The following is a 21127-nucleotide window of genomic DNA, read 5'->3' on the forward strand; positions in this document are numbered from 1 at the left end:
CCAGCCCTGAGCTTTCCAAGTCAATATTTACTAAACTTGCCAAATATAGCTGCCATTCATTTCACTCCAACTATTTTAGACGCATTCTTTTGGATGCTATGTACAGTACATGTCTGTCTTTCATTCAGTTACTTAAGTCTACACTACTAGCTTGTCATGTTTCCAGTGCCTTTTGTAGCGTTATTTAATGAAGTGTTCTGGCTCCTGAATCAACACACGGTTAGTTAGAGGATGAATAAAGACACATTGTGTGAGATGCTGCCTGAATGGCCTGTTCTGCTCGTTGTCTGCTGTTCCCCCCTTTGAGTAACCCTTCTAACTCTGTTAACACTTCCTGCTTGTGGTCACAGCTCAAGTGTCAGTGGTGTTACACAAGGGGACTTCTCACTTGACTCACTCACTGTCTATTTTAGGTTTAGTTGTGACGAGGTGTATACTTCTTAAGTGCCTTGAGTATGATAATGACTATCCTCCTCTCTCTCTCTCTCTCTCTCGCTCTGTCTCTCTCTATATTCTATATCTCTCTCTCTCTTCTCTCTCTCCAGGTAATGATCTGTTCCTTGTTGCGGTACATGAGCTGGGCCATGCCCTGGGCCTGGAACACTCCAACAACCCAATGGCCATCATGGCTCCTTTCTACCAGTGGATGGAAACGGACGACTTTCAACTGCCCGAGGATGACCTCAGAGGAATACAACAGATATATGGTGAGTTGGCCCTCAATAACAAAACTACTGGTGTATGGACCTGAAAATGTTGACTGTAAGAGCTTTGGTTTTCAGTGTTGTAGTCTGTATAAGAGTGGGGGGTTCCAGCCCAGGGCACCCCTGTGATTAGAACCCTGATTGGCATTGGAGTAGTCAGGGGTCTGTGTTTCCACTCTACATTCCTCCTTCCCACAGCGTGCTCTAAGTGGAAAATCAGCCTACTGACTCACATATCCACTTATCTAGCTTGGGCAAAACCAGGACACAGCCACCAATTATGAGATCAGTTGGAGGACAAATCTCTGAGCCCTTGATTTCCTTTTAGGATTTTTGAGTGGAGAGTAGCCTCTAATTGCTTTTCTTTAATGCGTTTATCACTTTATTTTCTGCAGGTCAGCCAGACGATACACCCACCCAGGCTCTTCCCACTGTCACTCCTCGCCGGCCAGCCCAGCCAGACCCCAAACCCCCGAACTCTCCACCCAACTCTCCCCCCAAGTCACCCCCCAACTCTCCACCCAACTCTCCCCCAAAGTCACCCCCCAACTCTCCCCCCAAGTCACCCCCCAACTCTCCTCCCAACACTCCCCCCAGATCTCCCCCTAACTCTCCCCCCAACGCCCCACCCCGGAGGCCAGACAAGCCCCGCACGACTGACCGCCCGGACCACTACGGCCCAAACATCTGTGAAGGAAACTTTGACGCGGTCACCATGCTCAGGGGAGAGATGTTTGTGTTCAAGGTGAGGACCTCAGACTGCCCCCACACACACATGAGATGAGTTGATTCAGTCTCAGTGCTGCTGCTAGGGACTGATGCTCTTGGATGGCAGCATGTCCTACCTACTGTCACTAGCTGGCTACCACCCGGTTACTCTGCCATGGACCTTAGAGGCTGCTGCCCTATGTACATACTGAAGTCTTGGAATACGGGTCACTTTAATAATGATTACATACTGTTTAATCCACTTCATATGTATATACTGTATTCTAGTCAAGGCCTATCCTATTTAACTACTGCTGTACATATACTATTCTTCAGATATACTACATATTCTACCCACATACTGTCTATATGATCTATACATCCCATTACATATATATATACAGTATATATATATTTATACTCCAGACTCCGATATTGCTCGTCCTAATATTTCTATATTTCTTAATTCCATTCTTTAACTTTTTAGATTTGTGTGTATTATTGTGTATTGTTGGATATTACTGCGCTGTTGGAGCTAGGCACACAAGACAGAAGAATTTCGCTACAGCCGCAATAGCATCCTCTAAATATGTGACCAATAAAATGTGATTAGATTTGATGTAGTAGGTAATTTGATCAAAGGCTGCTCGTATTGCAGCCAGTGGGCGTGATAACCATGATGCTGTCTGTCTGTGTCTCTCACTAGTGCAGTAAAATCTGTTATCCCAGGTTAGGAGCATCTGGAGAGGCTTATGGGAAGGTGGATCGGGGCCTGGGTTCAATTGGGCCCTAAGCAAGCTGTAAAACCCCAGAGCCGTTCTATTTTATGACATGGAGCCCCGTAAAGAGGAGAGGAGCAGCACTCTCTAGGTCTCAGATGGGCCTTAACAACTGCAGGACCAACCAGTCCAGGGCTGCGGAGATGGCTCTCATTTGAACCATTTGTTAGGCCATTTGCCGACAGCTGGAGAGAATTTCACTGTTTATGCTTCAGTTGATGTGGTCAACACTTCTCTTTTGTATGAAAAGAGCCGGTGCTTGACTTGGGCAGGAGCTCGCCGGAGCTGAGTACTGGCACCTAAAATGTTCTACTGCTTGAGCTCCTGCACTATATTAGCTCAAAAGTATTGTGGAGCTCCTGCACCTACATGTAAATATAAACAATACCCAAAATGAGTGCCGGCACCTATTTCAGTCCAAGTCAAGCACTGAAAAAAGCCACTTTCACACTACTGCGCTTGGGAGTTGGATGTCTCTTTTTTCCACAAACTGCCATTTGCCATGACTTCAGTTATCTGTCTCTCTGTCCAACTGTCTCTGTGGGAGAGGGCCGAGGAGGTGTGCACTACAGGCAGCATAGAGTTGAAGGGGTGTGACGATATGAGAGCAGGGGGAAAAGAGTCATCTTTGACTGTGCTGTGCCCTTTTGTCATCAGGCTGTATTTGAAGTACACATGCATTAGCTTACGATCGACTGTAACGTCACAAAGCCATCTCCTGCTAATGCCCTCAGCCTATTTTAGGAAAGGTACCATCAAGCCCAGACTGTCTCTGACGTTGAGTAGTGTTCATAGTAAATAATATCTGGTCGGTTCTCTTTTCTCTTGTGCGTCAGTGAGGCTCCACGGTCAGTACATTTCACTAGCGGGGCTGGGATTTTTTTCAGAATCGTAATTACACTTCTGTTATCCTCTTCTCTTCCTGCCTCTCCATGTTCACAGAGGATTGGAGTAGATTGGATGCAGGGCAGGTCTGCTTTAAATGATGTTCTGTTCACTAACAGGCTTCAAGGACAAAGACAAGAGTTGCTGCCAGGAAGATGCAACTCTTAGCTTTTACCATTAATGCTGACAGCCAATGCTATTAACTTACCGCTAATGAATGAGCGTGCAGATCTGTGAGGTCATTTCTGGAAAGCACTCCTAGGCCTACACTGAGAGGACGATTTCCCTCTTGTACCGATTCAGACATGTTTTGTGCTGACTTAAAACAAACAGAACAGTTCAACCAGTTGAACTACTTTATATAAGTCCAACTCGTAAAACGCTCCTCGTGCAACATGCAGCAAGCCCCAACCAGGTCCTACAGTAATTGGACATGCGATCTGCTCAGTGCTGTGGTCGTGGGTATTAATAGCCTTCAAGCATTAGTTATTTCATTGTCCGTTCTGGCAGGCTTGTCATGTAGTGCAGGCATTCGGATGCGCTTGGGATCCCGGCCACCCAGCCAGCAGCAGGCTTCTCCTGAACCCCAAACGCTGCTGGAACAGAGCCTGTGTTAAAGTCAGGTGACAGAGAGAGTACGGGCTAGCAGCTGTTTCCCTCACCTTTTCAATGGGACTTTAATGTGCCCTCTCTTTCTATAGACGGGACCCTACCCTCTCTTTTAGACACCGCAGAGTGTGCCATGGTGGTGAAATGAAAAGGGGGGAGTGTGTGGCGTGGAGAAGGGTAGGGGGGGTTAGTGGATGTAGAGGACGGGGGGCTGGGTGTTAGAACAGACGATTTCAATTTAGAGGCCCTTGGCTGCGTTCCTGGGTCTGGTTTAGATATTAGACAGGTCTGAAGTCATCTCAAGGTCTGGGCCTGAGCCAAGGAGATGGAGGGAATGTGATGGTCAAGCTCGGACGCCCACCGCACCATGTGACTAGGGACTTACTGAGGACACACTGACAGAGAGAGAGAGAGAGAGAGAGCGAGAGAGAGAGAGAGAGAGAGTGCGTGCATGTGTGCGGGGATGTTTATGTAGTGTATGTGTACGTTACTTAAGTATTTCTCCTATTGATTGATCCAAACTGTTGAACGGCTGTGAAGACTTCCTCCTCCAGGCAATGTGCTGAACAGGCTCTGATAGAGAGGGGATGTTCAGGAACTACCAGGCACGTGGCCCATCATGTTTGGCACTCTCTGCTCCTCTCTCCCATATGGCTCTACAATTTATGGATTGCATGATGGTATTAAACTGCTGATACTCAGAGCTGCGTCCATATCTGGTGTGAAGGCAGCAGCTCCCAGCTAGGTCTGGAGCTCCAGAGAGCCATGTCACAGGCAGGCAGGGTCACAGGTTAGAGGTCATCCTGAGCATTAGAGCCCCAGTGGATGTGCCATCTAACGGCTCTCCCCGCTCTTTTCTGACAGGGTCGCTGGTTCTGGAGGGTGCGGAGGAACAGGGTCCTGGACAACTACCCAATGCCCATTGGTCACTTCTGGAGGGGACTGCCTGGGGACATCGATGCAGCCTACGAGAGACACGATGGGAAATTTGTCTTCTTTAAAGGTATTTGTACTCTCCTAATCATTGTACCGCACGTGCACGCACACGTAAGACTAAAGGCAGGCAGGCGCACAAGCGCACGCACACGTGCACACGCAGTCAGTCATTGTTGTTTTTGAAATGAGGGTTTAACAGAAGAGAAATAGTTCAACTCAGAGGACTGGAAATGTGTTTGTTTATGTGTTTATGTGCAGCAATCACAAAACAACTGAACGCTTTGGTTACACTGTAATGAAGCAATGTTGCTGATACTAAAATAGATTCACAAACATTGTTTCAGTCCTCTGTGTGTATTTTCTTTTCACGCTAGTGTGCCTTGGAGCCAAAACCTAAAGCTGTTTGTATTTTCCACATTACAATTTAATTACTGTTGAGTAGTGTGTAAACATTGCTAATTCCACATTAACACTTATTTTTGCAGACAATAAGTGTTCCTTGATCGCCACATTCACTTTAGCTTGGAGCCCCAAATGTACTGTAACCCCGGACAGTATATTATGGATAAACGGTCTTTGAGTTTTGTGCTGAAATGCAATCGGATTGGGCTAGACATATGATCTCCATGGTGGCAGTGAATGCTCATTGGCTCGAGCTGTAATCCTCCCCAGGTCCTCATTCGGTCACAACTATCTCTTTCCTCCCTGCACCGTAGCCATAGAAACCATCCCATGCCCACTAACATTTAGGTTTTAACTTTCATTTTGATAATTTTCCCTCATTACATTGACATGAAAAGAGCGTTCGCTGCTTTAAGGTTTTCTCCCAGACTTCATTGCAGCTTTCTATTGATTTCCCCCCCCCCCCACCTCCTCCCCAATTGTTAAACCACACATGTAATAATATCCTTAGGAGAACCAACACAATATGATTTGTCTGTAGAGGTTATTATAGATCCCCCTGGCATCTCTTTGTTCCATGAATTTTGTAACCAGAAACAGTGAAAGACAGATGGAGGTAGTGAAGCCGCTTTTTGGGGATACATTTGAGCTGTAGTTCTTTAAGACAGCTGGCTCGCCCTAAAGAAAGTCTCCAGGGCAAATGATGTCATTGGCAAGGCCTTCTGAAATGTGGATGACAGCCATAGGAAAGAAACTAAGGGAGCAGAAAGTTGGCCTGCAACATCTGGCAGATGTGAGTGAGAGAGTTGCATCAGCTGTTTGTTTCCAGATGCTGACTGCAAAGGTTTTGTTTTCAGTGAAAAACTGGGCCAGGAGAACAGAAAGCAGGGCATGCGGATGGTGCCTCTGTGTCTAACATACTGTAAAACAATTTTAAAAAAACAACTCGCCATGTCCTCAACATTTCCACTCGAACCACTTCAAATGCATTATGTCTAACCAAAGCTGTGCATAAACGTTATTTCGCTCTCTATAATGTCCGTTATTGGCGCACGCTAGCCAGCAAATAAACAAGACTGTAATGTAATAGCGGGTTAACAGTTTCCATAGCGATCTCCAGGTTGATGAGTGGTAGTTGTTGGCAAGGGAAGGGCCCTATGCATTGCTCCACAAAGGACCATTAACCATGAATGCCTTTCTCCTTCCCTCCTGAATTATTATGTCCCACCCAATATCTGTCCTCCCATCTCCTTGATGTATATGTTCCCACACATCACTGTGCTTCTCCTCTCCTCCCCCTCCTCTCCTCCACCTGTAGGGGATAAGTACTGGCTGTTCAGGGAGGCAAACCTGGAGCCTGGTTACCCCCAGGAGCTGACAGACTACGGCAGGGACATCCCCTATGACAAGATAGAGACAGCCATCTGGTGGGAACCGTCAGGTTTCACATACTTCTTCAAAGGAGACTGGTAAGGAAGGGACTCTCCTAGTTATCTGTTAATTGTTGCCCTTTTCCACGTTGACAGATGGGAGTTTCCGTCATGTGTTCACTACTGTAAATTGTCTTCTATTGTTTTGGCTTTGGAATATGTTTTTGCACGATTACGATTGCATAATCTCTTGGTATGTAAGGATGTGGCGTCATCTCTTTTGTGCTGACTGCTTTGGCTTAGAAGGCACATACACCCTGAGTTCTATATGAATGCCTGATTTAACATACGCGCTGTATAGGGGTTTAACATACTGTTATTCTCTCCCTCTCGTCTCTAGGTACTGGCGCTTTAACGAACAGTCCCGTGCAGTCGACAAGGACTACCCCAAGCCAATCAGTGTGTGGGGCTCTGCGGTCCCGTCCTCTCCCAAGGGGGCTTTCCTCAGCGATGATGGAGGTGAGAGAGGCGAGAGGGTGGCCAGGAAAATGGCAGTAATGAACACTCTGAACAAAGGAGAAGGGTGGGTCTGGTCAATAAGAGAGAGAGAGGGGGCTTCGTGTAGGCAATATGAGCTGAGTAGGGAAAAAAGTTACATCATCTTGAAAGGATGAAGGAAAAGACAACGATTTTTTGGGGCTGTCTTTCTTTCCCCAGAACTGTACTGTATTTACTGTCTCACTCAATGCCGTGTACAGTGTATTTAGTACTTAACATCCTGCCCCTGTCTTCCCCTCACAGCTTATACATATTTCTACAAGGGATCCAAATACTGGAAGTTTGACAACCACCGGATGAAGAGTGAGCCGGGCTACCCTAAATCCATCCTGAGGGACTTCATGGGCTGCAGCGTGGACCTGGACCCAGACAGAGACGGGGACACCGACGCAGGCCGCAAGGTCCCCGACGTGGATCGCCCGCCCTTCAACCCTGACGCAGGCCGGGACAAGGACAAGGAGAAGGACAAGGAGCGGGACAAGGATCGAGACCGTACCAACGATGTAGACTATAAGGACGAGAGAGAAGAGGAGACCAACGAGGTGGACGTGGTGCTGAAGATCGACGAGAGCGAGACGCGCACTATGAACATCATCATGGTGACAGTACCCCTGGTCCTGGTGCTGTGCATCCTGGGACTGATCTACGCCATCATCAACACACTGAAGAGGAAAGGAGCTCCCAAACTGCTGGTCCACTGCAAACGCTCCATGCAGGACTGGGTGTGACCTCTGACCCACTTAATAACCCCCCCCCCCCACATGAATCCTACCCTCGTTCCTCTATCTTCTCATCCAAAACATGGTAGTAGAGACATAAGTGCAAATACATACACACACATGCACACACACTCATACACACACACTCACACACACAGCAAATATAAACACATACTCCTAACTCATCCCCCTCCCATGGTGCTCTCCCCAATGAGTTGTCTGTAGTCTATTTATATCAGAAAGTTTGCACATTGTTTTTTGTTTTTGTTTGGTTCATATTGTGTGTGAGTAATTTTTTTTCTTCTAAACCAGGAAGTGTCTGCATTATTCTCTCTCTCTCCGCCCCGTTACAGGGGGTTTCTCTGAGATAACTTCCATCTGGTTCTTGGATTAACCTTTGAAAGGGAAACAGAGACAAAACAGAGCGATAGAGAGAGACTGCAGCGCAGAATGAAGGGAGTGAAGGAGGTTTGATTCTGTGAAAAGCAGAGAGCCCCGCCTCCCACTCCTCCTCCCTCCCTCCCTCCCTCCCATCTCCTCCCTTACTCAGGACTCCTTCAGCTGAAGCAGGCCTACTGCAGGTCAGGTATCAACAGGAGAGAGAACAGTGTAAACAGTGTCACTTTTGAACTGCAACTCACCCAATGCCTTTTATTACTACACCTTCCATGTTGAACAGCCACTAACTGAACTTTTGGTTTTCTCATCTGTTTTTAATTCAAGGGCACCATGGATGATATTGGAAATGTTGTCCATACTTTATAGACAACTTTCACAAACGTTTGGGTTATTCAATCAAACACGGTCCCGTGGTGCCTTTTTCATTTCGAACCTTGTTTCGGTCCTATTAAACCGTGGCAATGAGAGTTTGAGTTGTTATGATAGGGAAGGGTTGGGAAAGAAAGGTGCTTCTTTCCCCAAAAAATTTAAGACAAAGGCAATTCACTGTGAAATGACTTTGTGTGGGACTTGGGGGAGCAGTTGAGGTACTGAGGTAGGAGAGAGACAGGGGGTATTGAATGAATATCCACTGGGCAAAAACTGGTTGAATCAATGTTGTTTCCACGTCATTTCAATGTGATGATGTGGAAAACTGATTGGATTTGCAAAAAGTTATCAACGTAAGGGAATCTAATTTTCCAACCAAACTTTTAACCCAAATCTAATCCAGCTAGCACATTGGGAATGAAGCCATACGTTTTTTAAACGTTCTGAGAATGGAAGTGAAAATTTTGCCTGTTCTGGGAACGTTCATTTTTAGGTTGCTGGGAGGTTGTGAGAACGTTTTACTATGGTTCCCTGAAAGTTTTCCTGTGGTTTTATTAATGTTCTGAGAATGGAAATGATAGGTTATTTGAAGGTAATTTATGGGAATAATACTTGTAATACCACTGCTAGCTTAGGTTAACTGTTTTGAACTCCAAGCACAGATAGGACACATGTTAATTCATCAGCTTAGGAACTTATGATCTTCTGCTCTCTATCCATGGAATTAGTCCATTGATGCTGAGAACAGAGTGTATATGTTTTTAAATAACATTCTTAGAACGTTCTTTGAACGTTACCAATGTTTTCTTGTGGTTTTTATGGAACCTTATGTTAATGTTTCTGAGAACATGACTTTAAATAGAACCATGAGAAAACCTGTAGAAAAAGTCCTTCAGAAGTAACAAAATTCCCACAGAAGAACTTTGTTTCGTAACGTTCTCTGATCGTTCTGAGAACATGGCTTTAAATAGAACCATGAGGAAACCTATAGGAAATGTTATGATGCGGTACTGAAATTCCAACCTAAGAAACATATGGTACTCAGAAAGCTGTGTGCTAGCTGGGTACCCTGCACCATTCCCAGAACATTGTGAGAAGGTTTTATGCAAAATAACCATAGGACAACCACGCTCTCACCAAGCTCTAAGAAACATATGGTTTTCAGAACATTATGTGCTAGCTGGGAATGACATGCTGAAATGTTTTGTTGATTTCATGTCGAATTGAAGTTAGTTGACAACTCAACCAAAATGAAATCAAAACTAGAGTTTGAAATAACGTCTGTGCCCAGTGGGTAAGAGATTGACTAATGCTTTTAATCTGAGAAATATTTGGAACAAATGATACTTCAGCCTCCACTGAAATGTATTAATAAATATAATTCAAGTAATGCACCACACAATGAGCCCTCTCTCTGTAATACCGTCTCCCCTAGATTTAAATAGATTGGAGGGCCTCTCTCTCTCTCGCCCTCTCTCTCGCTGAGCTTGTTCTAGAGAGTTAGTCCTGTGAACATACAGCTAATCCTCTCATTTAAAAACAGCAGGTGTTTTAAAATATTGTTCACCCCCAGCCTCGAGTCTTAAGCCTTCTCTGTACCAAAAGCAGGCTTCTTTTCATTTTCTGAGAGGTCCAAACAGAGACAGACTTTACCAGAGAGGGAGAAGGGGAACAAGAGAGGGCGTGAGAGGCTAGAGATCTACTAACGGAGTTCAGAAACAGAAGGTTCAAAGACAGAAACCTTATCTGTTAAGTATTTGGGAAGGCTTACAGTCTGTTCCTGGATTGTGTTACCCAGATGTTGGTGATTGTTGGAAGGGGGTTGGGAAGGCTGCAGGGCAAGCTGAGTGAGAGACCAGAGGTCCCTTCCTACAGCTGAGTAGGGCAGTAGGGGGAGTGAGGGAGAGGAGCTCACTGGGGACTCTTATTGGCACTGTGTCATGCTGTATGACCCACATTCACTAGCTCCAGAGAAGGAACGGTGGAGTCTATTCTGATACCAAAGGGAAATAGTAGCATGCCGTGTATGTGACTTCTTTATTTCTCACATTGTTATGTTTTCCCTATGCTCTTCTCTTCGACCACTAAGGCCCATGTACAGTACGCATACGTCTAGTAGATTTGCTAGCAGCCCTCTAAAGATACTGAGAAAGGATTTGCTGTAAATTATAGAAGTCATTTCGTACTCGTATACCTGACAGGTTTCACTGTTTACCATCTGTCAAACAGTATTTGTGATGAGCATGTCTGTCTGAGGCGTTTAGGGGGGGGGGGGGGGGGGGGGGTGTACAGAGGATGCGTGAGATGCTCCCATAATACCACTGAGATGAGGGATGGCCAGTTAAAAGGGCTATTATAAATATTCTTGACAGCAGAGAGGAATCACAGTCATGAGACGTCCTGCGTGTGTCAGTGATGGATCCCGCTCGATGGGGTTGCTAGGAGACCGCCTCCGTCCCATTGCCCTCTCATTGTGCTGCGAGGTTGAGAGGGGAGCTAATCAGAGGTAAAAGCCTTCCCTCTCTCTTCTCCCCCCTGCCTCCCCCACCCGTCCCCATCCACCCACCCATCCTGTCCAAATCAATGGAGAAGTCACCATCAGCAGGCCTAGAAGGTATCTGGACACACTCAGAAAAATGCTCACTCATTGTCTGAGACACAGTCCATGCCTTACTCGCTCTCTCTTTATCTGGGATAGCTAGTATCTTTGTGCCTGTATGGAGTAGACTATCTCTGCGAGTCCCAGACCTTAGTGGCCTATGTGGCTGTTTGTTTTCCTAGTATGTCTATCTCTTAGTGTGGATTTATTTTACAACTGTTTCTCGGTGTGTCTGAAGACGTCTCCCCAATAAGACACTGTAGTCCCCAACGATGCCTGAACTAGCTCAAGCAGATGCAACAGAAATGTGGGAAATTTCACAAAGGATATGCCTGCTTGAAGTAAACTAGAGCCTTTATAAGAGCACTCTGGGATTGAGTCCAAGACTGCTTTGTTTTGTTGAACTTTTTTTTTTTTCCTCATGAGAATTGTTTTGGAACACTAAAAGCAATGCAAAATACAGTTATGAAAAATACAGTTATGAAAAATACAGTATTGAAAAATACAGTTATGAAATATTATGTCAGGGAATGATTGAGGTATCAACACTCTGTGTGTATGTGTTTTGTGTGAGTATGTATATTTTCGAGTGCTATTGCTCTGTAGTCTCCTTATAGCCTTATAGTATAACTACTTCCTCTCGCTCTCTCTGTTGAACACCACTCTACTTTTTTGCGCTGGTCTGGTCTTCTCTGAAGCCCATCTAGGCCCAGCCTTGGCCCCAGGGGGACTGTAACAATGGGCTCTCCCACAAAGTGCAGCATTGTCCTCTATGCTGTCATTGCTCCAGCCCAGAAGGAAGGCAGGCTGAGCCCTAGGCCAGGATCGGGAAGCTTCCTTCCTCCCACAATCCCACTCTGTCCCAACCCCACAGCTCTGTCATGGTCAGGGAGGGAGCAGAGCAGCCAAGGCAGTCTGATGTTTTATATCCAAGATAGAGAGGAACACAGCAGACTGTTCATTCTATATATTCCGTTAGTTGTTGTTTGTGGCCAGGCATCCTGCACAGTTGCTTCATATCATGTCTCACAGTTAACCACTAGCTTGACAAAATTGTTTTGTTATTCAATGCAAACAACAACCACACAGGATGCCAAACTGATCTTGGTAGAGAGAAAGAGAGATATGTTAGAAAGATGACATGGAAGACATGTCAAGAGAAAGGGGTTCGGTTTGATCCTCGCTTTCGATTTCTCAATCCTCTGTTTGATGTTTGTCAGACCCAGAGGTTGGTGGGAAGATGATCGATGCGCTTCGATTGAGTCTCGATGCCTCAGCTCCAGACACACTCAGTGGGTGTGCATCCCTATCCCAGAGCGCATCTCACCTTACTCACTCAGCAGAGCGTGATCAACTGAAACCACATGCTATTAACTCTCAACTGACTTACGGTAGACTGCTCCTCCCAGATCCTTGGAAAACCAGGCAACTAAAAGCCTACCAGGCTATGGCAGCGCAGCATTACATCTTACAAATGTTTTAAAAACTTCACAGAAATGTTGTGTGAAAGTTACTACCCGGGTAATGCTTCAGTGAGTTCGTTTTTTTTTAAAACCTCACCACGCCTATTAACATCGATGGGATGAAAATAAAAAGTTCATTTGTCTGTATGATTATCATGATTATTTGTAATATTAATTTAGAATTTTTCTTTGAACGCCGTATGATTCTTTTTGTACTTTTAATAACATTCCGTATGTGTTTTTATTTTATTTTGCTGTAGAAAGTGAAGATTTTATACATTTGTGTTGTGTGTTCACCTCTTGTTGAGTGTGTTGACTATCCATGCTGGACATGTACACAATAAAATGCTCTAAAAACAAAGAAGTCTACTAGTCTAAAGCGATACTGCATTTTATGAACTATCCCAATGACCTACTCATGATGCGACTTTGTGTTTTGATGCTTGGCACTGCACCAATACAGAAGCTGTCGGTCCATGATTTATTTTGTCCCCCATAATGTAAGATTCCCAATTGAGGACTTCAGTAAACAAACAAACTGTATCCTGACAATGGTCCCACCACTTCTTCAAACTCTCCCTGATCTAAGATCACAGTCCGTGGCCAGGGCCACACTTCCGCTTTCTCAGGAACCATGGACCATGGGAAACTGGGAGGGAGATTTGGCAGCAACAGCCCAAATACTACAGAGATGAGAGGAAGCAAGTACAGTAGTTTGGTCAGAGCAGGTGCCCTTCTATACAGTAGTAACCTACAGTTGAAGTCGGAAGTTTACATACACTTAGGTAGGAGTCATTAAAACTTGTTTTTTAACCACTCAACAAGTTTCTTGTTAACAAACTATAGTTTTGGCAAGTCGGTTAGGACATCTACTTTGTGCATGACACAAGTACATTTTCCAACAATTGTTTACAGACAGATTATTTCACTTATAATTCACTGTATCACAATTCCAGTGTGTCAGACGTTTACATACACTAAGTTGACTGTGCCTTTAAACAGCTTGGAAAATTCCAGAAAATGATGTCATAGCTTTAGAAGCTTCTGATAGGCTAATTGACATAATTTATGTCAATTGGAGGTGTACCTGTGGATGTATTTCAAGGCCTACCTTCAAACTCAGTGCCTCTTTGCTTGACATCATGGGAAAATCAAAAGAAATCAGCAAAGAGCTCAGAAAAAAGTTGTAGACCTCCACAAGTCTGGTTCATCCTTGGGAGCAATTTCAAAACGCCTGAAGGTACCACGTTCATCTGTACAAACAATAGTACGCAAGTATAAACACCATGGGACCACGCAGCCGTCATACCGCTCAGGAAGGAGACACGTTCTGTCTCCTGGAGATTAACGTACTTTGGTACGAAAAGTGCAAATCAATCCCAGAACAACAGCAAATGACCTTGTGAAGATGCTGGAGGAAACCGGTACAAAAAAATTCTATATCCACAGCAAAACGAGTCCTATATCGACATAACCTGAAAGGCCACTCACCAAGGAAGAAGCCACTGCCTCAAAACCGCCATAAAAAAGCCAGACTACGGTTTGCAACTGCACATGGGGACAAAGATGGTACATTTTGGAGAAATGTCCTCTGGTCTGATGAAAGAAAAATGGAACTGTTTGGCCATAATGACCATCGTTATGTTTGGAGGAAAAAGGGGGAGGCTTGCCAGCCGAAGAACACCATCCCAACCGTGAAGCACGGGGGTGGCAGCATCATGTTGTAGGGGTGCTTTGCTGCATGAGGGACTGGTGCACTTCATAAAATAGATGGCTTCATGAGGTAGGGAAATTATGTGGATATATTGAGGCAACATCTCAAGACATCAGTCAGGAAGTTAAAACTCGGTCGCAAATGGGTCTTCCAAATGGACAATGACCCCAAGCATACTTCCAAAGTTGTGTCAAAATGGCTTAAGGACAACAAATTGGAGTGGCCATCACAAAGTCCTGACCTCAAACCTATAGAAAATCTGTGGGCAGAACTGAAAAAGCGTGTGCGCGTCACGTCCTGGCCAGTAAAAGGGGTTATTTGTCATTGTAGTTGGTCAGGGCGTGGCAGGGGGTGTTTGTTTTGTGTGGTTGGGTATTGTGGGTTTAGGTTCTAGTTTTCTTATTTCTATGTTTATCTAGCTTTTCTAGTTCTATGTGAGTTTTGTCAATGACCTCCAATTAGAGGTTGTTGTTGTCTCTAATTGGAGGCCATATTTAGTTGTGTTTGTTTTCACTGGGTTTTGTGGGTGGTTGTTTCTAGTATAGTCTATGCACCTTACTGGACTGTTTTCGTCGTTTGTTTTGTATTGATTAAGTGTTTTCTTTAATAAATAAGAGGATGAGCACTTTACCCGCTGCGTTTTGGTCCCCCTTCAACGACGAGTGTTACAGTGCGAGCAAGGATGGGCCAAAATTCAGCTTGTGGGAGGCTATCCGAAACGTTTGACCAAAGTTAAACAATTTAAAGGCTATGCTACAAAATACTAATTGAGGTTATGTAAACTTCTGACCCACTGGGAATGTGATGAAAGAAATAAAAGATGAAAGAAATAATTCTCTCTTCTATTATTCTGACATTTCACATTCTTAAAATAAAGTGGTGATCCTATCTGATCTGACCTAAGACAGGGTATTTTTACTAGGATTAAATGTCAGGAATTGTGAAAAACTGAGTTTAAATGTATTTGGCTAAGGTGTAAACTTCCGACTTCAACTGTATATCCAAAGCATGACAGAGAATATATGGTAGATTGAATCAATAAAATGTATTTATAAAGCCCTTTTTACATCAGCCGATGTCACAAAGTGCTATACAGAAATGTAGCCTAAAACCCCAAACAGCAAGTAATGCAGATGTAAAATCAGATGTAGATTCACAATCCTATTCCCTTAGATATCTATATTCAGATATTCACAGTGCCTCCCAAAAGTATTTTCACCCCTTGTGTTTTTCCACATTTTGTTGTGTTATAGCCTGAATTTAGAATGGATAACATTTCGATTTTTTGTCACTAGCCTACACACAATACCCCATAATGTCAAAGTGGAATGAGGTTCTTAGAAATATTTAGAAATTAATAAAACCTGAAAAGCTGAAATGTCAATAAGTATTCAACCCCTTTGTTATGGCAATCCTAAATAGGTTCAGGAGTAAAAATGTGCTTAACAAGTCACATAAGTTGCATGGACACACTGTGTGCAATAATAGTGTTTAAAATTATTTTTGAATAGCTACCTCATCTCTGTACCCCACACATACTATTATCTGTAAGGTCCATCAGTTGTTAAGTGAACTTAAAACACAGAATCAACCACAAAGACCAGAGAGGTTTTCCAATGCCTGCAAAGAAGGGCACATACAGTATTGGTACTGTATATTGTTTTTAAAAAAAGCAGACATTGAATATCAGGTGTCCTTCCTCAGTTGCCAGAATCTGCTCAGAGATCTCACCAATGCGGCAAATGGTGACTTTTAATCAGTGACAAAGTTTAATGGCTGTGATAGGAGAAACTGAGGATGAATCAACAACATTGTAGTTACTCCACAATACTAACCTAATTTACAGTGTGAAATGAAGGAAACCTGTACATAATAAAATAAATATTCCATGCATCCTGTTTGCAACAAGACACTAAAGTAATATTCACTTTTTGTCCTGAATACAAAGTTTTGTGTTTGAGGCAAATCCTATACAACACATTACTGAGTATCACTCTCCATATTTTCAAGCAAAGTGGTGGCTGCATCATGTTATGGGTATGCTTGTAATTGTTAAGGACTTGGGAGTTTTTTAGGATAAAAAATAAACATGTTGGAGCTAAGCACAGGCAAAATCCTTGAGGAAAACCTGATTCAGTCTGCTTTCCACAAAACACTGGCAGCTGAATTCACCTTTCAGCAGGACAATGGCCTAAAACACAATGTAATTAATACTCAGTGAGAAAAAGGTGTAGATTCACGCTCAGAGCACGGCAGGTGTTTATTTCGCCTCCGCAGAAGGCAGGAATCGTGGTCACAGGCAGGCAATGGTCATACACAAGTAGGCAAACAGGCAGGTGAATCAAAACTAGGACTGAAGGCTATAACTGGTTCTCACAAACGAGCTAGGAAAAGGCTTAGTAGAGTCAAAACGAACAATACCTCACAAAGGCACAAACAGAATGAACTGAACTAAATAAGGAGCTGATGAGACCAGGTGAGTAACTAACACAGGTGAAATCAATGAACAAAAATGAAAGACTATGTTCAAGAACACAAAAAAACAGAACACAAGGTTGACAAAGAAAATAAATACAGAACCTTACATACAAGGCCAATCTACAGTACACTGAAATTGCTTACCAAGAAGACAGTAAATGTTCCTGAATGGCCCAGTTGCAGTTTTATTTATATCGGCATGAACATCGATGGGAATACTTGAAAATGGTTGTCTAGCAATGATCAACAACCAATTTGACAGAGCTTGAAGAATTTTGAAAAGAATAATGGGCAAATATTGAAGAATCCAGGTGTGCAAAGCTCTTAGAGACTTACCCGGAACAACGCACAGCTGTAGTCGCTGCAAAAGGTGATTCTAACATGTATTGACGCGGGGTGTGAATACTTACACTACCGTTCAAAAGTTTGGGGTCACTTAGAAATGTCCTTGTTTTTGAAAGAAAGGCAATTTTTCTGTCCATTAAAATACCATAATTGCAAAAGGGTTTTCTAATGATCAATTAGCCTTTTAAAATGATATACTTGGATTAGCTAACTCAATGTGCCATTGGAACACAGGAGTGATGGTTGCTGATAATGGGCCTCTGTACGCCTATGTAGATATTCCATTAAAAAAACTGCCGTTTCCAACTACAAGTCATTTACAACATTAACAATGTCTACACTGTATTTCTGATCAAAAAATGTGCTTTTCTTTCAAAAACAATGACATTTCTAAGTGAACCCAAACTTTTGAACGGTAGTGTATGTAAATGAGATATTTCTGTATTTCATTTTCAATAAATTGGCTAAATATTGTGTGTATATGGGTGAGAAAAAAATATGTATTTAATCCATTTTGAATTCAGGCTGTGGAACAAAATGGAGAATAAGTCAGGGGTATGACTAGTTTTTGAAGGCACTGTAAATGCAAGCTCTCATCGGAACATGAATAAATAGGCCATGTTAATTACACGCGACAGCGCAAGATAACGAACCATAGGTCTACAAGGAATGCATTAGTGGTACCGTCGCAAAATGGCTACATATTTTGGCCTAATGCGATAGACCTCTTTGTAGCCATTTTGCAACAGCTCCGCTAATGCATTCCTCGTAGGCCTTGTCAGGGCTTTGAACTCGCTGAGCTCTAATCATTTCCCGACCTCTACGTAGAATTGAGCACCTGGCCTAGGCCTTGTTAACTTAGCTCACTTATACTGGCTGCTCCCCTGAGCAGTGGACTAATTATTACCAGAAATACCTAACCACAGCTAGAAACAAGCCTTGTTATTAACCTCACACACACACACACACCTGTTAGGCCTACATACTGCACAAACCCACCTGTTACTGTACTCCTGTACCTACCATATATAAAAATAGGAAGTTCATACCTAATATTCTGAAAAAAGTAGCTAATGGTATGTCCTTACCCGGTCCCCTTAACCACCCTTTCTATTTCTTCATGTCTGTCTTTGTCTGACCTAATCTTTGACTACTAATTAGAGTTATGAGATAGTAAGTCATAATTATGAGATAGTAAGTCATTATTATGAGATAGAAAGTCATATCATTTAGAAATGTAGTCATAATAATGAGATGCTAAGTCATAATTATTAGATGGTAAGTCATTATTATGAGATACATTTAGGCGATCTGTATCACATAAATCACACATTGTGTGTGTGTGAGAGAAAGAGAGTTTGTGGTGATATTGTTCCATATGAATGGATTGGAGAGTTTTGTTGATGTGAGTTGGTGCCTGTTTGATAACATCTGGTTGACATCCGATTTAATGAATTGATTCATTCAATTCAATTCATTAAAGGGGCAATCTGGGATTGGTACATCCATTTTTTATTTACATTTAAATTATTCATATATAGACATTGATTCTTTAAGAATACAACTGAGAAATTCCCCATGAGCAACGGTCTTACCCCATCAGAACCCCAAATATATGCTTTTTATTCCATTGTTTGTAAACGATGTAATTTTAGACAAACACTGTATTGCTTCAAAACATGGTAAAACTATCATTTTGATGTCATGGATGGTCAGTCATTGCATCCATATGTGAGAGTCCTTGCGTCTATGAATTTTAGAGTGGTTACCCTATTCCTCAGCTGTTTACCAAACAAAGTGGCATTGAGAACGCTTTTTACTGTTTGAATCCCAGATTACCCCTTTAAAAAGCGTCGACCTGCAGGGCTATTCAATGTCCATGATCCAGACTTACTATCCCATAATAATGACTTACTAATTAATTATGACCTTTACATAAATATTACTTATCTCATAACTCCTAGTCAAAATTTGGGGTGTAGCGGGAATGGGCCGACCCTCTTAGAGTTAAAAAGTGAGGTAATGGTGTAATGTGCAGAACATCTGCTATAACATAATATGTTTGGGCACTTGGCAAAAACAAAGTAAAGGGAGCAATGTCTCAATTCATAGCTGGACCAACCCATTACTCATAAACTACACATGCATATGGAGTGTATGTTAGACTCTGAGCAAACAGAGTGCACATATGGAATGGGAACATTAGATGGGTTTCTATCAGTTTGTGGCCTAAATGACAGCTCAATACACTTTCTTTGGAGTCCTATTTGCTTATGTCTCGATTACGTGATGAAATTGGTAAATCTATGGTGATTCACTTTGTTTAGTGTACTGAAATTTGTATCCCTCTTGGCTTTTTAGGTATCGTGTCTTTGCAAGCTGTGACATCTGGCCCATGCTTGCTCATGATTAGACTCCACCTGCTTTAGGGCAGAGAGGTTACCTTGTAAACAGTCTGGAGCACCAGCTCTGTTTCTGGCCCGCAGCAAAAACACCCACCTCACCGCCACGCTTACTCAAGTCCCGCTGGCTCAGACACACATTCAGGCATGCAGGTCGGCACGCACAGGAGAGAAGGACACTAGAAGGGTTGAAGGGAGGATGATGGATGTTGATTATAGTCATGATGGTCAACAGTGATCCTCAGTACATCTCTAGCGTTTTCCTCATCAGAGAATTATTGTTCCCCACGCTTGCGTGTTCATATACAGTCCCGGGTCAGAGGAAGTGGCTCCGTTAGGGTCACATGATCCCTCCGGGTCACTCTTTTTCCTGAGAGAAAGTTCTGTCCTTGTTGCCACGGCAACAGGGTCCTTTGGACCCTGAGTTCTAACTCTAGTTCCCGTAACCCCCCCAGCTGTTGTGACATTTGAGTGTGGAGGACTCAAGAGAGACAGGGACATCACAACTGCATTGGAAGTTCACAGATAGCAACTGTAGCATGTTTCATATTACACAAATTGTCTTTCCCTAATACTACCACAACATACCACATTTTTATGAAGTCCCAGATTAGTTGGAAGGCCGCACGAATTTTGAACTATGTCAGAGTAATGTACTGTTTACGCCGTTTAAAGTACAAAGGGCTCCAGATGAGGAAATAAATGGTAGACCTGATATGCGTGTTTTATGATGCAGGCCCCCTCTCCTCTGTATAGTAAAACCCTGTGGGACCCTATTTAATCTGAGGTTTATGTTTAGGAGAGAGGAGGTAAGTCTTCCCCCTCAGAACTCCATGTCACATTAAACACAAGCCACACAACCCTACCCCAGAGATCAGCCTGGAACACAGAGGGCAACAGACCAAGCGTCTATTAAACACACACCCTCTGATAGTGAAACCTGTAACACTGTGTGTGTGTGTGTGTGTGTGTGTGTGTGTGTGTGTGTGTGTGTGTGTGTGTGTGTGTGTGTGTGTGTGTGTGTGTGTGTGTGTGTGTGTGTGTGTGTGTGTGTGTGTGTGTGTGTGTGTGTGTGTGTGTGTGTGTGTCTCTCTGTGCGTGCGTGCGTGCGTGCGTGTGTGTGTGCGTGCGTGTGTGTGTGTGGTTATGTGCATGCTTGTGTAGTTATGTGCGTGGGGGTGTGTGTTTAGTTATTGTGCACGCACATGTGTGATGCACCCAGTAAGCCTGTATATAGAACAGGTGTGTGTTGGACCGCTGAGTGAATGAGTGAGCAGAACCAGACCGTGGTCTGACTGATGCTAAACCCATTACGGTAATGAGGAGGAAAGGCTATGAAATGACATGGTGTAATTGGGTTAAGAGGAGAGCATCATGAGGGAATCTTACTGCTGACGTCATATGGTGGCAAACACACGGCCTCTCCATAAAGAAGCTATCACAATATGCGTGTGACTGGGTCAGGGAAGTAATGTAGCATTTAGTGTTGTGAAGATTGCTTGGTGATCCGTCAAAACAATGGCCGAGCCACAAAATACCATTGGGTTTAGTAAAATGGGCATTTGTGGTGAAAATAATCAATTTGTTTTGTAGTTAATCTCGGCAACTGATGTTTTTCAATGCCTCAGTATAGGGGGCCATGGCAACAGATTCCACAGTTGCTCACATGCCATTCACCATGTCCATGA

General features: G+C 43.5%; 1 protein-coding gene across 1 annotated transcript in view; it reads left to right on the forward strand.

Annotated features, from left to right (window-relative positions):
• The window catches only part of LOC106562051 (matrix metalloproteinase-15), a 23519-nt gene extending 10655 nt beyond the window's left edge, over positions 1-12864 (forward strand). Inside the window, exons 5-10 of the mRNA XM_014126591.3 lie at positions 546-707; positions 1100-1449; positions 4550-4688; positions 6342-6492; positions 6794-6912; positions 7195-12864. Coding sequence (XP_013982066.3) covers positions 546-707; positions 1100-1449; positions 4550-4688; positions 6342-6492; positions 6794-6912; positions 7195-7679 — 1406 coding nt within the window. The 3' untranslated portion in view covers positions 7680-12864. The remainder of the gene's footprint in view (positions 1-545; positions 708-1099; positions 1450-4549; positions 4689-6341; positions 6493-6793; positions 6913-7194) is intronic.
• Positions 12865-21127: the final 8263 nt, after the last annotated feature.

The sequence above is a fragment of the Salmo salar genome, chromosome 11, assembly GCF_965601325.2.
Source record: "Salmo salar chromosome 11, fSalSal1, whole genome shotgun sequence".
In the NCBI taxonomy this organism is placed as follows: Eukaryota; Metazoa; Chordata; class Actinopteri; order Salmoniformes; family Salmonidae; genus Salmo; species Salmo salar.